This window comes from Dendropsophus ebraccatus, chromosome 4 (assembly GCF_027789765.1).
Source record: "Dendropsophus ebraccatus isolate aDenEbr1 chromosome 4, aDenEbr1.pat, whole genome shotgun sequence".
Classification (NCBI taxonomy): Eukaryota; Metazoa; Chordata; class Amphibia; order Anura; family Hylidae; genus Dendropsophus; species Dendropsophus ebraccatus.
The window spans coordinates 61097953-61118990 of record NC_091457.1 but is presented as its reverse complement, the minus strand read 5'-3'; the positions used below and the strand labels follow the sequence as shown (position 1 = coordinate 61118990).

Sequence of the window (21038 nt, the reverse complement as noted above, 5' to 3'; positions counted from 1 at the left end):
TGGACATGTTGCTTGCCTCCTGTCCTCTTTAAGCAGCACATTTGCCACGGCATTCCCACAATCTACTGACCTTTGTTTAGGTGCCCTATAGGTGCCTTAAGCAGTAGGTATAAAAAGTCTACATGCCCCTGTTCAAATGCCAGGTTTTTTTGTCTTGTGTGTAAAAAAAAAAGAGGAAATCAAGAAGAATAATTTTAAAAATGTTTCCACGTGTGATCATTAATGTGATCATTAATTGAAAAACAAACTGAAATCTTTTTAGGTGAAAAAACTTAAAAGAAAAAAAATACAACAGTTTAAGGGTGTACATATTTATGCACACACAGTAATACTTTGCTGAAGCACTCTGAATTTATAGGGATATTAAGTCTTTGTATTGGAGTCGATCAGCATGGCACATCTAGATATCTCAGGTCAGGGCTCCAGCTGGGCCATTTCAAAACTTTGATCATCTTCTGGCAAAGCCATTTTTATGTTGATGCATGCTTTGGGTTGTTGTGGTCCTGAAAGGTGAAATTTCTCCTCATCCTCAGCTTTTTAGCAGAGCCCTGAAGGTTTTGTTCCAATATTGACTACTATTTGTAATTGTTCATAATTCCCTTCATCAGTTTTTTTTGGTGATGGGCAGTGTTTGTTTGGTGCCAAATATACCTTTTAGAATCATGGCCAAAAAATTTGACTTCACTTCGCTAATCACTGCAGAGTGCTGGATGAATATTCAAGAGGCGGGGCTGGGAGGGGGGTGTCGATCGGTGCACTGAGGGCATGCTCATGGATATGCAATACCATCAGCCTTTTTTTTTTATGTTAGATCCTCGCCTCGCCAGGTACTATATTCAGTTCAGGGATATCTGACTGACCTCCTGTCTATGGTTATTACACAGAGTAGAGCATGCTGGGAGTTGTGGTCTTCCTGCAGGCTTGTGACGCACCCAGGGTGACAGTTACCTTGATGGCAGTTTGACATATCAAGAAGCATGGCTGCCCCAGAGCTGACAGTTTTGTACCTATCCCCCTTTGACCACTGATCACAGCCAGTATATCATCACTTTCTTATATTTGTTTCTATAAAAATGTGAGGTATTTCACCTTCCTTTAGCTCAGAACATGTGCTTGGTGTTTCTGTCCCCGCAGCCCGTGAGAGATTGTCACGAGGAGGAACTTCTGGCATTCAAGAGAGCAACCGTTGTGAAGGTAGAGGGCTTGTTCCCTTTTATGTAGTCTTCTGTTCACATGCCATGTGGCTTCTACATCTGGGCTCATCATTTGCATATTTCAGTTGGCATGTAATTTAGTAGGATACAGTATGTGTAGTCGGATCTATTCTGGGGGCTGTAATTACATTGCCGCCTCCTCTCACAGTCCACACATACATCTCGCTCTTGTTTTAACATCTGCCTTATTAAATGATTTCTTTCCCAAGTAAAACAGGCTTTATTGAATGAAGGTGTTGTCTGGCTTGGATACCTATAACTTACACCACACATTGCCTTTAAAGCATACAATTGTGAAATGTGAAACCTACATCCAGTTATAAAAGTGAAGTAGTTGTAATGCAAGAGCCTGCCATATTATTCTTGTTTTAAATCATTGTATAAGGGGACTTTACTCTTAAAGGGAAAGCATTTAACCTGCTGATGTGTCCTTACCTTCATCCTTGGCGCCATTTTTGTGTACTTTGTAGCATAATCCATATACTAAAGAGGCATGTTGGTGCGGATTTGCCTCCCTTCCGGGCCAGCCCGCCCCTTATAGTGAAAGTTTTTTATGTGGCGCTCTGCAGTGTTAAGCTGCTGGGGTGATGTCACTGCTGAGTGCAGCCCCCAGTATTTATCAGAAAGATAGGACTAAACTCTATGACCATAGCGCTATTGGGACATAGCAGCAGGTTACATGCTTCTAACCTGCTGATAGCTTCACTTTTTTTTTTTTTTTTTGCAGAAATCAATAGTCCAGGGGATTTTAAGAAACTTTATAATTGGGTTTATTAGAAAAATATGCCATTATCTGCATTTAAAAAACCTTTTCCCAGGTCCCCCCCTCCTTCCTCTTTTCCATTTACTACAAAATATCAGGAAATTGTGACTTGTTGCATCAGGCACAAACCTGTCTGTTCTATAGAGAGGGGAGGGGGGAGGAGGGAGTTAGTTGGCAGCAAAGAGCAGAGAACAAAGGATTACACAAACACAGAGGTGGGTGACAGCGTATTCAGAGGTCTGAGAGGTCAGTGCTGACTGTCAGAGGAGATAGCTGGGTGATTAACTGTAGATTAACTCTTTGTTGTCCTGTTTTGGTGCCTCATCTCTCTCCACCCCTCCCCTCTCCATAAGCAAGCCATGAAGAGAGAGCTTCAAAGTGTTTTTTTCATGATAAAAATGCATTTTTTGGCTAATAAACCCAATTACAAAGTTTCTTAAAATCGCCTGTACTATTGATTCCAGAAAAAATTTTTAAACAACAGTGACACTTTAACCCTAACCCATGACGTACCGATACACGGCTCCTTTAACGGGGCACCGAGGCCTGCCGGGTACCTATCGGGGGCCTGCTATAATACATAGCAGGCCATCTCTCCCTGTCGGCACGGGGGGGTGGTTCGGATCAGCCAATAACAGTAATCTTCAGCTTTCCGGATCATCTGTAACCCGATGACCCGGTAAGCAATGGCGGTCGGTGCTTTCCGAGACACCGCCGACCGCCATTACTGTTACTGTCTTCTACTGCCCGCTAGTGGCTGATAAGTGTATATAATACACTTATCAGTAACTATAGGATTGAAGACTGTTTTTATTTTTATTTTTTTCATTTTCCGCACCCTACCGCCGCAGAGTGCTGATCAGCATCGCACGAAAGTGCGCCGCTGATCAGCAACTCCTCCTTTTTGGCTTAGGGTCTTTTTTTTCCCCCTATATACTACCGCCACTTTCTGTTCATAAGTGCCGCACATAAGTTTTCGGCGTCAGACGCATACGTTATTATTGCCTCCGACACCGAAACAGCCAGTGAGGATGAATGGGGGGGATCCTTTTTTCCTCCATTCATCCTCATTTTCATCATCCAGTGACGTGTCTGGGGGTAGCGTAGCGTACGCTGCCCCCCAGACACGCCTTTTCCGCCAGTACCGTCCCAATAAGAGATCACGCTATGGCGCAAAATTCTACAAACTCTGTGAGAGTACCTTTAGGGTACACTTACAGATTTAGGGTACGTGCACACTGCGGAATGGCGGCGGATAACCCTTCGTGCATTTCGCAGCTGACACCCGCCGGCGGACTGATGCGGGCGCGTGCATAGACTCGTTCACGTTCATTCTTTGGACAGAAGGCGGAATCCGTCCGTGCATAGAATGGAGTCTGACATGAGTGGAGACTCACGTGCGCGCATCACTCCGTTAGGGGGTTCCAGCTGCGGAATGCGCGACGGGTTATCTGTCATCATTCCGCAGTGTGCATATACCCTTAGAGTGTATGAAGGAAGGGACACCCGAATCCAGCCCCCAGATGCCCCCCCCCCATCCTCCGAGTTAGTGGGAAGGTCGTTCGGTAACTGATCTTCCCACTGCTGGATAAAGGTTACCACCCGTACAGGGATAACTTTTATACTAGCACCCCCCCTCTTTCGGTCCCATCCTGCCCGAGCTACTGTAGCTTGCGGCACGATCCGAAAATATTAGAAGCAGTAATAAAGCCCTAATATTTAGCATTCATGGAGCGGACCCAGTGCTTCTGGATATGAAGGACCCCCGATCGCACCAGGGAACATTTTCCAGGTAACGTCCCGCACACAGGAGAACGGGAGTACAGAGTGTACCGTAATAGGGGGATGAGGAAGGACACCATTTTCCAGTGTGCCACCTGTCCTGATCACCCCGGCCTCTGCATATTGGATCGCTTCAAGGCGTACCACACGTCATTGGAGTTCTACATTTTCTAAATTCTGTCCTTTATTCCTATTTCAGGGGTCACGTTGATCCAGGGATTATTCTTTTTTTAAACATTCTTTATTTAAGATATTTTCTCCTTTCATAAATACATAGAAACAGACTGACTTTGATCATAAACCGGTAATATTTTCCTCCTAACGAAACAAGTACATAAAACAAGGAGGACAAACGGCCTGTCTGAGGCAGGTAGGCAACCCATCTGTGTATAATGTTCCGGTGGAGATCATGGGCAGGACCCAAGGTGGGGGAGCATCGGGGGAGGTCCTCCAACCAAGATTCGGGGTGTAAGTCCCACCTAGGGAGGGGAGCAGCATAGTAGGCAATGTATGGGAGTGGGTTATCCTGTCCCTTTTAGTGATGTCAGAAGCATGGGTAAGGCCGATCCAGGGATTATTCTGATTGCCATTATGGAGTCGGGAAGGATTTTTTTCCCTGTGATGAGGCTACTGTCGTCTGCCTCACAAGGGTTTTTTTTTTTGCCTTTCTCTGGATCAACACAGGTTGAGTTTGATGGATACCTGTCATTTTCAACCTTATAAACTAATAATTGGCCTAATACCCCCAAATAAATTAAAATTGTCCCTTTTCCCCAACTAAATAGGTATGGCCGCCATTCCCATTAGAGGATGCCATGATGCAATTACAAAGCCTCTGTGCTGCCAGGACAGTAGAAACCCCCCACAAGTGACCCCATTCTTGAAACTACACCCCATAAGGAATCTAACAAGGGGGGCAGCAGGGATATGGCCCCCTGGTGACGCGCACATTCGTGCCGTGAAAATGAAAAAAAAAATGTTATTTTTCATTTTCAAAGCACATGTTCTACATATGTGCCCGTCACCAGTGGGGTTCATATCCTCACTGCACCCCTTGTTCGATTGCATGAGGGGTTTAGTTTCCAGAATGGGGTCACTTGTGGGGGGTTCTTTCTGTCCTCACAGCACAGGGGCTTTGTAAATGCGACATGGCCTCCTTCCTCCATTCCAGCCTCTAAATGGCGCTCTGTCCCTTTGGTGACTTACCCTGTGCCCATATGGCACAATATGTCCACATGTGGGGTATTTTAGTACTCAGGGGTAATTACCCTACACGTTTTGCATTTGTATTCTCTTTTAACCCCTTGTGGAAATGAAAAAAATCTAGGCTAGACCAACATTTAGTGTAAAAATTTTAAAATTTTTACACTAAATCATTGATTTAGTCTTAATTTTTTCATTTTCACAAGGGGTTAAAAGATAAAAACAAAAAATGTGTAGAGCAGTTTACCCCGAGTATGGACATACCCCACATGTCGACACAATGCGCCTCCAGGTAAGCCTCCAAAGGGAAGGAGCGCCATTTGGCTTTTGGAGGCTGGATTTGGAATGGATTTCGAGGGCCATGTTGCATGTAAAAGGCCTCTGTGTTGCCAAGACAGTTGAAACTCCCCACAAGTGACCACATTATAGAAACTACACCCCTCAGGGAATGTAACAAGGGGTGTAGTGAGCATATGGACCCCACTGGTGACGGGCACAAATGTGGAACAATATGCCATAAAAATGAAATCTACATTTTTTTTTATACTATAATGTTGGTCTAGCCTTCAATTTTTCATTTTCACAAGGGGTTAAAATAAAAAAAAAAAACAACACAAAATGTGTAGAGCAATTTCCCCCGAGTCTGTAAATACCCCACATGTGGACATAAAGCGCCATGTGGGCGCAGGGCAAGCCTCCGAAGGGAAGGAGCGCCATTTAGATTTTGGAGGCTGGATTTGGCCAGAATGGAATATGAACACCATGTCGCATTTACAGAGCCCTCGTGCTGCCAAAACACTTTAAACCCCCCACAAGTGACCCCATTCTGGAAACTACACCCTTCAAGGAATCTAACAAGGGGTGCAGTGAGGATATGGACCCCTTGACGACGGGCACATTTGTGCCGTGAAAGTGAAAAAATTTAACTTTTCACTTTCACGTCAAATTGTTCCACATTTGTGCCCGTCACCAGTGGGGTCTATATGTTCACTGCACCCCTTGTTAGATTCCTTGAGGGGTGTAGTTTCCAGAATGGGGTCACTTGTGGGGGGTTTCCAGTGTTTTGGCAACACAAGGGCTCTATAAATGCGACATGGCCCTTGAAATCCATTCCAGTGAAATTCAGCTTCCAAAGGCCAATTGGCGCTCCTTCCCTTTGGAGGCTCGTCCTGGGCCGCTTGGCACTTTTTGTCCACATGTGGGGTATTTCTGTACTCGGGAGAAACTGCCCTACACGTTTGATGTTTTTGTTTTCTTTTATCCCCTTGTTAAAATGAAATATTCTAGGCTAGAACAACGTCTTAGTGAAAAAAATTTAACTTTTCATTTTTCACGCCACATTGTTCTGAAAATCTGTGAAGCACCTGTGGGGTCCAAATGCTCACCGCACTCCTTGTTACATTCCTTGAGGGGTGTAGTTTTCTAAATGGTGTCCCTTTTAGGGGTGTTTTTTATGTTTTGGCACCCCAGAGCCTCTGCCAACCTGAAGTGGTACAGTCACAAATGACCAAATATAACGGAGGCGTTGAAATTCACTAGGCGCTCCTTTATATCTGAGGCTTGTGGTTGCGTCAAATAGCGCAATAGGGCCACATATGGGGTATTTTTATAAACTGCAGAAACGGGGCAATCAATCGGCCTAATGGTGAATATTTTCCTCCAGCCCCTGTAGGGTTAAAATGCTCATTATACCCCTAGATTAATTCTTTAAGGTGTGTAGTTTCCAAAATGGGGTCACTTATGGGGGTTTCCAGTATACAAACCTCCTAAATCAACTTAAAAAAAAGAACTGGTCCCTAAAAAAAACAGTTTTGGAAACTTTCACAAAAATGTGGTAATTTGCTGATAAATTTCTTAGCCCCGTAACACCCTAAAAAAGTAAAATATGTTTATGAAATGAAGCCAGAATAAAGAGGACATATCGGTAATGTGACTTAGTAACTAATTTATGTGATACGACTTTCTTTTTTTAGAAGCAGAGAATTTCAAAGTTCATAAAATGCTAATTTTTTCAATTTTTCATGATATTTTTCATGTTTTTCAATAAAAACACACAAAGTAGTGACCAAATTTTGCCACTAATATAAAGTGCTATATGTGACGAATAAACAATCTCAGAATCGCTAGCATACGTTAAAGCATCACTGAGCTATAAGCGCATAAAGTAAACAGGTCAGATTTTGAAAAATGAGCCCTCTTCTTTTAGGTGCAAATAGGCTTGGTCTTGAAGGGGTTAATGGATAAAGTGACACAGGTCATATTCCTGAAATTTGGTCTGGTCCTTAAAGGGAACCAATCACGAAAAAAACGTCCATAAAGCTAAGGAAACGTGCTGGTACATCAGCCAGCACGCTTCCTAAACATCCCCCTGTACCCCCCGTGATCCCCTCTATTAGTCAGTATTCGTACTTTGATTAAATCCCGTGCTGTATGTAAATCTCCGCCAAGTAGTCACGGTGGGCGGAAAAAAGAAAAGAAGTCATAAATGAGTATAAATGGTCATAAATTGGTAGTATATGTTTTAATTGCCTTTGGGGAAATTTAGGGGGGGGGGAACCTATCTGCCTTTAAAGCCCATGTTCCCCAAAGGTTAAAACCGGCAATGATGCCAGGCCTGCGGCCCCCTGACAAGGTTTTGCAAAAGCAAGAATCACTGGGGGGAGATAAGATGGCAAGATTCTCTTTGCTGCATGTAGCAACCAATAAAAGCCAAGTTCTGATTGGTTGTTATGTACAACAACAAGAATCCACCTATAAGACAGCTTGATAAATCTCCCCCTGAATATTTTCATCCAACACAACCACTACAGAAGGCATTGATGCCAATGGACATTTAAATGCATAGCCCAGAATTAGAAAAAGCAAAGCTGCTTGCAAAACAAGCACCACACCTCTCCCCAGATTGTGTGTAGTATTACTATTCAGCTACATTCACTTCGTTTGAACTGAGTTGCAAAATCAAACCCAAACTGAGGACAAAATTGAACCTGTTTCTGGAAGAAAGCCGTCATGTTCTGTACAACCTTCCGCACCTTCCCCCCCCCCCTTTTTTTTTTTTAAATAGAAAACCCACTGAACCCATAGGTTTCTTAAAGTGTCGCTGTAATTATAACTTTCAAAATCTAAATCAATAGTAGATGTGATATAAAGAAAGTTTACGATTTACATTCTTAACATAAGAAGTCTCGGCGAGTACAGAGAGTCACCGCTCAATGTGTCCGTCAATCAAGTGACTGCCTTCTCTTTGAGCGCTCTCAGATGAACTGGGTAACATGGAACTTTGGGGGGGGGGGGGGGAAACAGTCTAAACACAGGAAGTGCAGTGTTTTTCATGATAACTAAAAAAAGAGAGAGAAAAAATATAATAAAAATAACTAACTGTAAATTGCAAATGTGCTTTATTTCACATCCACTGTTGAGTTAGAATTTGAAAATTATAATGACAGCTACACTTTAAATCTCTCTATGTATTTATAATAGAAATGTTAATAGAAATTCCATGTGTAAAATAAGACCTGCATTTCTACGCTTTATATTTGCAACATGGAGGTGTCTATAGAGTTAAATAGGTCAGTAAAATATATGGCCTTGGCCCTTTTTAGCCAACTGCAAATACGGATGACATAAGGATGCATTGTCGATGTCTTGATATGAAAGCTTGCATACAACAGATGCCATGATTCTGCAAGCCGCTATGTGTACCTGAGGTCTCATTCTCTGGACCCCTTACCACAGTGATAAGGTGGATAGATTTTCTACATTATACCACAATCTGAAGCTCGCAGTCAGAATGCATGGGGGGGGGGGGGTACCGTCCCTTTAACAGCGGCTTAGGTACCATCTCTTCAAGAGCGGCCCCGCTACTTATAATGGTAAAGATTAAAGATCATTGCTCAGTTACCATGACAATCTTGCTCATGTTAGTGAGATAAAATCGTTAAGGACCTTCCATCTTCTACATCTTCTATTGGCCAATAGTGGACATGTGACTGTGTGGATGTTGTGATACATTGACTGACAAGACCTTAGAATTTCTATTGGCTGCTATATCTTAGCTATTTACATATGGGCTGTAACTGGCTGTTAGTGTTTAGAGTGTGGCCATTATTTTCTATGGGAAATTAGGGGTCTTTAAATGTAAATTTCTTAAAAAACGACAAATCCGATAGGAACCAAAAATAGATAGCACACCTGTCACCTCCGAGGGCTTTGAAACGCAGTTTGAATGGAGTCTGTGCGCAAAGCTGTTCGGGCTGTATTAATTGCATAAGAATGGCTGGAAGAAGAAACAGAAGAAGAATACAGATTACAATATAGTGCTTTTTCAAGCACTCTAATAAAACATTTAGTTTTTTGTTTACGCTTATACTAGAAGTCCCACTGGGGGACTTCTAGTATAGCCACATTGATCTCTCATTGAGATCTATGCAGTATAGGATATACAGCACAGATCGATGAGATCAGTTTTCTATTGCTTTTGGCTGCTGCAGCCAAAAGCTATAGAATGCCGAGTCGGGATCAGCGCCATTACGGCGCAGACTCCGTCCAGTAATAGATTCAGGGATCGCTCATCCGCGACCACATCACGCGCACTAGACACCAGGGAATGGGAAAACCTGCTTTTTAAATGCAGCTATCAACTTTGACAGCTGCATTTAGAAAGCTATTTAGCGGGTCCCGGCTGCATAAAGCGCGGCCCCCCTCTGAACTCCCCTAGCGACGCCAGAACGTACAGGTACGCCCTGGGTCGTCTAGGGGTTAAAGTATTGTGTTGTCCCCCAAAAGTTATACAAATTACCAATATACACTTATTACAGGAAATGCACATAAAGGGCCGCATGTATCATCCGGCGAACGGATGATTTTCGGCGGAAAGTGACGATTTGCGTATTTTTTTATACGCAAAATGGCGATCGGTGAATAAAATATTCGCAAATCGGCACTTTCTGCCGAGTACGCCAGGGGGGCGGAAAGGGGGCGTGTAGTGGGCGGAACGGAGGGCGCGGACTCAGAGTCCGCGCGATTTACCATCCGTTCCGCCCAAATGTACGCCGAAAACCTACTCCAGTCCTCAGCTGGCGTAGGTTTTCGGCGGTGCGCACCGGCGCGCACGGGATTTATGTAGAGGCAGTCCGCCTCTACATAAATCCCCGTAGCGCCGGAGCTGCGGGGGCATTTATAAGTCTGGCGTAAAAAACGCCTTGATGCAGTAGTAAGTGCATGGAAAAAAGGTCCGGGCAGTTTAACCCGTTAAATGCCGCTGTCAAACCATGACAGCTGCATTTAACGGGTCCCGGTGGATCCCGGACGGCGCCGCAGGTCCACTTACATGATTGCGATGTCCGCGGTCCCGATGTCTCCATGGTGATCCTGGGGTCCTAATGAAGGTCCCCGGGGTCACCATGGAGATGCCTGATGCTGACAGGGGTGGCCGTGGCTATTGCCTGTCAGCATGAGGCATGATACAATACATTGCAGTACATCAGGTACTGCAATGTATTGTATCAGTGATCTAAGTATTTTACACTAGTGTACAGTAATGTACACTAGTGTAAAAGTAAAAAAAAGTGAAAAAAAGTGTGCACCAAACACAACACAGCCCCCCCAATAATAAAGATGCATTACATTCCCCATACACTATAAAACATTACAAAAAAGTGATCAAAAACTCAAATCCTATACATATTTGATATCGCTACGTCCGTAACGACCCAATCTATAAAACTATATCAATAATTATATCGCACGACACACGCTGTAAAAAAATAAATAAAAAAACAGTACCAGAATAGCTGTATTTTATCAATCCACTTTAGAAAATACGTCATAAAAGAGATCAAAAAGTCATATACATATAAAACTTGGTATCAATAGAAACTACAGATCTTCCCGCAAAAAATAAGCCCAAAACCAGCTCTGTCGCGCAAAAGATGAGAACTCTATGGATCTTGCAATGCGGCGACAGTTTTTGTGGGTTTTTGCTAGGAAGATAGTTTCTATTGCGCCAAAGCGGTAATAGTTTAAAAAACTATACAAATGTGGTATCGCCGTAACCGTAGCAACCCAGAGAATACATGTATTATGTTATTAGTGACCGCCAATACGGATTTTTACGGCGATCACTAATGGGCTCTATTCTGCTGCCATCAGCTCTTTATGGCAATGGTGCAGAATAGTGCAGTGGCGATCGGAGGTCGCTGAGGGGTTGAGGCAGAGTGTGGGGTCAGTCCCTGCAAGTCCCCTCACCGGCGTTCGCCGTTATTATCAGTATAACGGCGGCCAGCGGTAACAGACATTGCCAGTGCAGCTGAACGCTTTCATCTCTTTTCACCGTGAATCCACAGTGAGAGGAGATGAGAACATGTCCCCCCCCCTGTCCCCAGAATTAACCCTAGTGACCTGGCCACTGACCCTCCCCTCCCTGGGCGGCCATCTGATCCAAGATGGTCGCAGCCATCACTGTGAACAGACTCTGTTCACAGTGATGGATTCCTAAAAATGATCAAAGCTTCATTCTCTCCACCACCGGAGGTGGCGGAGAGCATGGGGCAATGATCGGTGACCACCCGGTGTGGTCCCAGTACAAGTGATCAGCGGTATATACTAATATACCACTGATCGCTTGTTCCAAATGATCGCTTTTTTACGCCTGTCACCAAAGTCAACCACCCTGGATTACCCGTAACCACCCTGGATTACCCGTAACCACCCTGGATTACTTGTAACCACCCCAGATTACCGGTAACCACCCCAGATTACCCATCGCCACCCCAGATTGCCCGTCACCACCCCAGATTGCCCGTCACCACCCCAGATTGCCTGTAATTTCCCCAGATTGTCTGTATCCACCTCAGATTGCCCGTATCCACCCCAGACAGCCCATAACCATCCCAGACAGCCCATAACCATCCCAGACAGCCCATAACCACCCCAGACTGCCCGTCACTACCCCAGATTGCGCGTCACTACCCCAGATTGCCCGTCACTACCCCAGATTGCCCGTCACTACCCCAGATTGCGCGTCACTACCCCAGATTGCGCGTCACTACCCCAGATTGCGCGTCACTACCCCAGATTGCCCGTCACTACCCCAGATTGCCCGTCACTACCCCAGATTGCCCGTCACTACCCCAGATTGCCCGTCACTACCCCAGATTGCCCGTCACTACCCCAGATTGCCCGTATCCCCCCCTGATAGCCCATAACCATTCCAGACAGCCCGTAACCACCCCAGATTGCCACAGACTGCCTGTAAGTACCCCAAATTGCCTGTAACCACCCCAGATTGCTTGCAACCACCCTAGATTGCTCGCAACCACCCCAGATTGCCTGTCACCACCCCAGATTGCCCGTTGCAACCCCAGATAGTCGGTGAACACCACCAGATTGCCCGTCACCACGCCAGATAGCCAGTCAACACCCCCAGATTGCCCATCACCACCCCAGATAGCCAGTAACCACCCCTAGATAGCCAGTAAACACCCCAATATTGCCCATAACCACCCCATACAGCCAGTGAACACCCAAGATTGCCCGTGACCACCCCAGATTGACCGTAACTACCCCAGATTGGCACAGACTGCTCGTAACCACCCCAGATTGCCCATAACCCCACCAGATTGCCTGTTGCCACCTCAGATAGCCAGTAAACACCCCAAGATTGTCTATTACCACCCCAAATAACCAGTAAAAACCCACATATTGCCTGTAACTAAAATGCCACTCCTTCTCTTCTGAGCCCTGCTGTGTGCCCATACAGTGGTTTATGCCCACATATGGGGTACCATTGTACTCATGAGAACCTCCGTTACAAATTTTGGGGTGCTTTTTCTTCCCTGTTCCTAGTAAAATTGAGAAATTTCAAACTAAACAAACATGTTGTTGGAAAAAAATTTTTTTTTTTCATTTTTACGGTCTAGTTTTTAATACTTTCCTCCAATACCGGTGGGGTCAAAATGCTCACCACACCACAAGATGAATTCCTTGAGGGGTGTACTTTCCAAAATGGGGTGACTTTTGGGGTGGGGGGTTCTATTCTGTAGACATTACAGGGGCACTGCAAATGCACCTGGCGCTCAGAAACTTCTTCAGAAAAATCATGCACTGAAAATGCTTGGCGCTCCCTTCCTTCTGAGGCCCGCTGTGTGCCCACACAGTGGTTTATGCCCACATATCGGGTACCGTTCTACTCAGGAGTACCTGCGTTACATATATTGGGGTGAGTTTTTTCCCCTGTTCCTCGTTAAATTGAGAAATTTCAAACTAAACAAACATATTATTGGAAAAAGTCTATTTTTTCATTTTTACTGTCTTCTTTTGAATACTTTCCTCTAATACCTGTGGGGTCAAAATGGTCACCACACACCAAGATGTATTCTTTGAGGGGTATACTTTCCAAAATGGGGTGACTTTTGGGGGGATTCTATTCTGCTGACACTACAGGGGCTCTGCAAACGCACCTGGCCCTCAGAAACTTCTTCAGCAAAATCTGAACTGGAAATGCTAATTGGCGCTCCTTCCCTTCTGAGCCCCGCTGTGTGCCCATACAGTGGCTTACGCCCACATATGGGGTACCATTGTACTCAGGAGAACTTGCGTTACAAAATTGGGGGTGCATTTTCTCTCATGTTTATTATGAAAATGAGATACTTTAATCTTAGAAATTATTTTCCATTTTTTTCTGGCCTAATTTTGAATACTTTCCTCCAGCCCCTGTAGGGTTAAAATGCTCATTATACCCCTAGATTAATTCTTTAAGGTGTCTAGTTTCCAAAATGGGGTCACTTATGGGGGTTTTTAGTATACAAGCCTCCTAAATCAACTTAAAAAAAGAACTGGTCCCTAAAAAAATCAGTTTTGGAAATTTCATGAAAATTTGATAATTTGCTGATACATTTCTAAGCCCCGTAACACCCTAAAAAAGTAAAATATGTTTACGAAATGAAGCCAGAATAAAGAGGACATATTGATAATGTGACTTACTAACCAATTTTTGTCATGTGCCTTTTTTTTTAGAAGCAAAGAATTTCAAAGTTCGTAAAGTGCAAAATTTTCACATTTTTCATTATATTTTGATGTTTTTCACAAAAAACACACAAGACAGTGACCAAATTTTGCCACTAACATAAAGTACCATATGTTACGAAAGAACAATCTCAGAATCGCTAGCATACGTTAAAGCATCACTGAGCTATAAGCGCATAAAGTGAGACAGGTCAGATTTTGAAAAATGAGCCTGGTCATTAAGGCCCAAACAGGCTTGGTCCCTAAGGGGTTAAATTCACAAGTCTCCTTTTGTTTGCTGAGATACCTTATGTGATCATTTGTCTTGCAGCATGTATTTTTATGTTTTGTCTGTAAATTTGTTTTCTATTGTTATAACTATTGTTTTTATTATTGTAGTTGTTGAAGATTCATCAAAGTCTCTAACAGAAACCTCCCCATCTTCTTTTGGACACTGTTCTCCACCTCTTCAACCTACTGCAAGCAGCTGCTCTCCTGGAGAGAATAGATTCCATTCTCTCCCATTTAGTCTTTCCAAGATGTCCAGTACTAATGGCACAATGGGACACACACCGTTATCCTTATCTGTGCAGTCAGTTATTGGAGAATTAAACCATGCATCGCTGCAAGACAGTCCGCCCGGGCCCCCTCATCTGTCAAATATGCACGGCCTGGAAGTGGGCTCACTGGCAGAAGTTAAAGAGAACCCTCCGTTTTATGGCGTGATCCGCTGGATTGGACAGCCACCAGGAGTCGGTGAAATGTTAGCTGGACTAGAGCTGGTAATAGAAATAAAAATCCCAAAACTGCTCCATCAGCTTGTTCAGGCTCTTTAGTAGTAAATAGTTAACCTTGATTTAATCCACATTGAAGGGAGACATGTATAATGGGTAATACCACTCCTTTTTTTTCTGCACTAACTAATATTCATGACCACAGAGATAGCAATATTTTGTGAACTGATTCTGCTATAGTTTACTACTTTCTATGATTTTCCAATAGCAGGACCCTGAAAGGCTACTACATTGCGCTTTTCAGACGCTGAAATGCATTTTCTTTTTCCATGGCATCCAAATGCTCATTATGCTCAGGCATCATTATGCTATGTATACATTACCATTTGTAAACGGAGCAGCACTGTGCATTGATTGCCCCCCTCCCCCCCCCCCCCCCCGACCGGCCCGCTCTTCTCTATTCATTAGAAGGGGCGTCACTTAGATTCTTCTAAGGTTCATGCTCAGAACACAGCAGCGGTAGACACTAGTGCACTACTTCTGTAGTCTTCCTTATTCATACCTTGTAGTAAATTAGGGGAAGTTGTTAACATCCTTCTGTAGTAAATGTTATTCTGAAGATATGTATGTTACCTCTATAGATGTGCTGTATCAATATACAAGACCATATGATTGTTAATATATCATAGAATTAGAGCACTGCTTATGGTTCCCCCCTCACTATTAAGTAAGGGGGTATTGTAGATTGCATAAATATATATTGTACCTTTCAGAAAATAAATATAATACATATATTTTTTTTTTCTTCCATGACCACTTCAGGAAGATGAATGTGCAGGATGCACAGATGGCACTTTCAAGGGGACAAGATTTTTCACCTGTGCCCCCAAAAAAGCACTTTTTGTGAAACTGAAGAGCTGCAGGCCAGACTCCAGGTTCGCGTCACTACAGCCAGTCTCCAACCAAATAGAACGTTGCAATTCTTTAGGTAATGACACAGATTACATAAGCCATTCTATGCAGGGAGCAGGAAATCCTTGGCATAACCATTAAAAATTTTTTGAATGAGCATTTTCAAGTGCAACAAATCCTTTTTTATCTAAAGCTTTAATAGAAATAGATATGGCACTCGCCCTGTAGCTGCATCTTGATGAGGTTTCAGTTGTGATAACACATACAAACAGGTTACAGAGAGAGTGCTATGAGCACTGCAGCAGAGACTGTTTCGTGTCGGGGCACTTCTTCCTCCTGCCATGTGTCTTATTTGTTCACTATACCCACAACCAGTATCGAGTCTAAAGTAGTGCCGGACTAATTATCTACATGTTCCTTTTCCTATTTTATCCAAACTTATTATAAGGTATAACTTCCTGTCCTTCTTTAAATATTAAACAAATATTTGATATTCAATTTTCTCATTATAAGCTAAATTAAAGCACTCTTTTACACACCCTTAAAGGAATTTTGTAGAAAAAGTGGCTTTAAAAAAAAAAAAAATTATATATATTTTGTTGGGCATGTTGGTGTCACCACCAACAACTTGTTCTTGCTCATGAGTTCTCTCTACTGGAACTGCCTGCTCAGCCAATCAAGTCCCATCCAGTTAGTGATTGGCTGATCAGGCAGTTCCTGCTGAAATGACTCGTCAACAGGAACCAGTAATTCCTTTCTCTGCACAACCCCTTTAATATGCTCTTAAAGTGCCAAAGGTTCCAAACACATGCAGGCTTTAATAAGCTGAGCATACATATATACAGATAGACAAATGTCAGCTAATAGATGTCTCATGTATGGCTACTTTTTGGAGATGTTATTGCGTCTGGTGAGGGGATGTTGTTTCTAGCTTTGTAACCTTATTTTTTTTATTGTGTAATGTTTGAAGCCTTTGGAGGATATTTAAGTGAAGTTGTGGAAGGGAACACTCCTCCAAGGACAGAGAAGGAAGGCTTAGAAGTCATGATTGGGAAAAAGAAAGGTATTCAGGGGCACTACAACTCCTGCTATCTTGATTCTACTTTATTTTGGTGAGTATATCACTTACACTATAAGATAACTGTGCCTGATCAGTTTCCATTGTCTAGATAGCAGCAAGTAATTGTTTCCTTCTTTCTGTAAAGTTTATTTTCATTCAGCTCTGTGCTGGATTCTGTCTTATTGAGGCCGAAAGAAAAAACAGATGTAGAGTATTACAGTGAAACACAAGCACTTCTTAGGACGGAGATTGTGAACCCACTGAGAATGTAAGTGATACCGCAGCTATACATGTATATGTGGATGTAACAGAGTTGACCTGGTCACTAATCGAGGGTAGCTAGTGACCTATATAACATTGTGGGGTGGGCTTCTTTGAGTCAATACGTCTAGTGGCTTTTCGGCTGGCTAATAGTGGGATGTGGTTTTGGTTTTATTAATATAAATTATTTGCAGTATCTGAATTGGCCAACAACGGAGCTTTTTCTTTTTCTGTGTCTCTCCGAAAATAAGCAAAGAAATAAATTGCTACCTTTAGCAACATATCTAAATACAGCTGGCACATTCTAATCTGCACTTGGAAATGGAGCATACCCTGTGAGTGATTTTTGTAGGCTATGAGGTCACAGTCTCAGTTTTGGGGCCAAGTAAAATATCAGGAAGAGTTGCGCCAAATAAACCCAGTTATGTTGCATCTGTGCCTTCTATACATAGATGAAACAATGAGCCCTGTCTAAATATCACTAAGTAGAGATGTTTCTGCAGCATTGTGGACTTGTCTGGGCCTGCAGGATCATAACATACTCATCCACATGATATACCCAGTCTGTTATTTGTCATCTGAACATGTAAACCTGTAAGGACAGATTCATTTCAGATGAATATTATATTCTGCTAAATTTCCCATCCCCTCACCACTACCAGGTTCATATATCTGCCTGGTATGAAGATGTAAGGTACCCAAGCCTAGAGGGGGTGATGTCACTTTCTCCTATTCACCTTGCATCTATTTATGTCTAGCGTGTAATTAACTAAGTAGAATCCTGAATGATTAGGAGATTGCAGTAAACTAATCCCAAGCTTTAATTACAAAACAGAAATAGCCCTTGTGGATCAGAGCCGTAATCCTTCACCGACAGTTAAGCAGTTTATTTTTATTAGTGATATCAAAGCCTCAGATGTAAGGAAGATCACAAGATCCTATCCATGTTGTCTACAGGTTATAATGTGCTGCTGATCCCATCCTTTTATTAAAAGGGGAACCATCAGCAGGTTAGACAAATCTAACCTGCTGATAGCCCCCTATAGTGCCCGGGACGCTGAGAAGGAAGGTATGTGTCTTACCTTCCTCCTCGGCGTCGGGCGGTGTAATCTTCGGCCGGGAGCACTGTTAGGAGCACTGCCTGCCCCCACAGCGTCATTCAGCCCGCCTGCTTCATTCATTATCTTATATGTATGGCATTGATCTCAGGGGGAGGATCATTTAAATACCACTGTTATTTTTTATTTTTTACGGTTAACTTTGCTCAGGACAAAAATCCTATTCTTGCTCCCCTGTTGTTTCCATTATCTCTGTGACGCCCTCCAATGTGATTTATTCTCATAAACTAGAAGCAAACTGGGAAGAAACAACATGTTCCAGTACCTTTAAAGGGGTATTCCACCCAAGAGCTAAGACATTAAAGGGGTTATCCAGCAAAAATCTTTTTTGTTCAACTCTAATCTCAAGTCTTTCAGTACTTATCAGCTGCTGTATGTCCTGCAAGAAATGTTGTTTTTTCTTTCAGTCTGACACAGTGCTCTCTGCTGACATCTCTGTCCGAAACAGGAACTGTCCAGAGCAGGAGAGGTTTTCTATGGGCATTTGCTGCTGCTCTGGACAGTTGCTGTCTCGAACAGAAGAGAGAACTGTGTCAGACTGGAAAGAAAACCTTTCCTGCAGGACATACAGCAGCAGATAAGTACAGGAAGATGAGAATTTTAAATAGAAGTAAATTAAAAATCTATATAACTTTCTGAAACCAGTTAATTTTGAAAGAAAAAGATTTTCGCTAACACCTTTAAATGTTCCCCAACCTAGCTGGTCTTACCAAGTCCTCCCAAGTCTTTTGAGCCATTTCCTGTCTTTCTAGCTGCCACCGTTCCTGAGTTATAAGTTTCTCTAAAAACCGGACTTATCTTGCATTATCTGGCCATTGCTGGCTCAATCTGCTCCTGCAACTGTCTCCTTTTCTCTATACTGCTTAGGAGGCTGTCACTTTTCTGTTGTTTCCCTGCCCCTTGGCTAGGTGATCACTGATTGGGGTAATGCCAGTGGTGGTTGGGGTTACTGATTAGGTGTTACAGGGTAGGACAGAGGAGTGGAGACAGAGTGGACCAGGAAGTGAGGATTTTCTGCAGCTTTAGGCTATGTTCACACTACGTAAAACTACGGCCGTAGTTCTCACCGCAGAACTATGGCCGTAGTTTTGCGTAGTTGAACATAGCCTTGTGTGCAATTGGATCCCGGCCAGAGCGTACACACATCGTATACGCTCCGTCCGGGATCTGTGCGGCGCCGGCAAAAACTGACAGGTCAGTTTTCTGCAGCCGGAATTCAGTGAATTCCGGCCGTAGAAAGCCCTGTCCGTTCACACAGTGAAGCGAGCGGCTCTGGCTTCACTGTGGGCTATGGTAAGCTCTGATGTGGGCGCACGCTGATGTGCCCGCATCAGAGCTCTGTGGCCGGAAAGATCATCTGTCGGGTACTTAAGTACCGGCCGAGATGAATCCGGCCAGAGACCAGCAGTTCCGTGACCCGGCCGGGGTCACGGAACGGCCGGTCTCATATGTAGTGTGCACATAGCCTTAGTGCGAGTCAGGATGTGCCGCAGACAAACAGCCCAAATCATGCTTAGATTATGGGTGGAGATTGAACAGGGTTAAATCTTTAAGTGGAGTACACCTTTTAAGTAGAGACAAGGACAATCTCAAGAGGTTCAAAATTCAGCAATGTCACTTTTTTCTGTGTTGAAAAATTGTCAGCTTGGTTTATGAAAACTACATGGATAGTGAATACATGGATACGTTGAATTTCTTCATCCTTAAATTTAATAGTAAATTGTTTTTCATGCAAATCCGTGCAATGTGGATGTGGAAATGCGCTGATTCCACCTCTTAATCAGCATGAATTTAGCTTTGTGAACCGGCCCTAGTAACAATAAGTGTCCTGGTGCTGGGACCTCTAGTGATCAGCCGTAATATGGGGGAAATTCAGCAGCAAATGTTCAGCTTTACAGGGTGTACTACAGGTTTTTTATTTATTAAACCCTTTAAATCAATTATACATATTTTCATGCTAATTTTTTTTCCACCAACATTAACCTAAAAAAAGATTTCAACTCACATTGCCTATTTTATTCAACTTATTTGGTAGTGGTCATTTTGCATACTTTAAGCTGTCCTCTTTGATTTCCAAGATGTATCTATTATGAATGAGTATAGTTAGTTTGCACAATCTTAAGTGTCATTCATTGCAGTGCACTGCGAGTATCCGGCATAATCATGACACTTGGGCTTCCCCTGTCTCCTGCTAGATTAGATTTCTCCCTATGCACAGCGTCAGGGAGGCGGCTGTCAGTAAGTGGTGCTTGGAAAGAGGCTGCGTTTCATAAATGTGTTGACCTCCTGTCTCCCAGTGCGCTACAACAAGAAAATGTAATGTCTACATGACACCATAATCATATGTAGCAGACACACGGTTAGGTTTGGCATGTTAGGATAGCAGCAGGATAGATGCACATGTAGGTAAGGCTCGGTATGCATGGTCACTCCCTGCTCTTCTGGGGGATGGGATGTACTTAATAACTAGGTGTAAACAGCTGCATTATGTGAAATTAAACCTATTTCAAATGTGCAAGCATTTCTGATAATGTTCTGTTTGAGAGAAACCTGTGCCATGTGCCTGCATTGCTTTGGAATACCAGTGGCTGAAGAAGTTGGTTGCAGCCCTAAGGAGTCCTGGAAAACATGTTTCCCAAGACTTCCCGGGGCTGCATCAAATTTCTTCAGCCACTTGCGCTCATCTCTAATCGTAACCAAGGGCAGCAGATTATCAAAACAATGCAGGCACATAGCGGATTACTAAATATATTTCTCTTGAACAGTCTTATTGTAATGATTCCACGGCTTGTTGCACTTCTGTTGTAATATTGTTTGGGTGCCAGTTTTTAGGAGGCCTGAACCCACTCTTATTTCTAATATATATACACTCTTATTTTCCTCATATATTCATTGTCTCAGACGGTTGTTCCGCTGGTGGTCTATTGGAAAAACATGACAATTGGGATTGTTGCACAAAGCAGATTATAACTTTTTTAATTTTTTTTT

The 21038-nt window shown here is 43.3% G+C and overlaps 1 protein-coding gene across 4 annotated transcripts in view; it reads left to right on the top strand.

Annotated features, from left to right (window-relative positions):
* The window catches only part of CYLD (CYLD lysine 63 deubiquitinase), a 42199-nt gene that overhangs the window by 15134 nt on the left and 6027 nt on the right, over window positions 1-21038 (top strand). For 2 of the 4 annotated variants that reach the window (XM_069965934.1, XM_069965933.1), the window contains exons 6-10: window positions 1135-1194; window positions 14365-14747; window positions 15522-15687; window positions 16582-16723; window positions 16817-16939. In XM_069965934.1, coding sequence (XP_069822035.1) covers window positions 1135-1194; window positions 14365-14747; window positions 15522-15687; window positions 16582-16723; window positions 16817-16939 — 874 coding nt within the window. The remainder of the gene's footprint in view (window positions 1-1134; window positions 1195-14364; window positions 14748-15521; window positions 15688-16581; window positions 16724-16816; window positions 16940-21038) is intronic. The other 2 variants (XM_069965936.1, XM_069965935.1) reach the window with 1 other exon arrangement.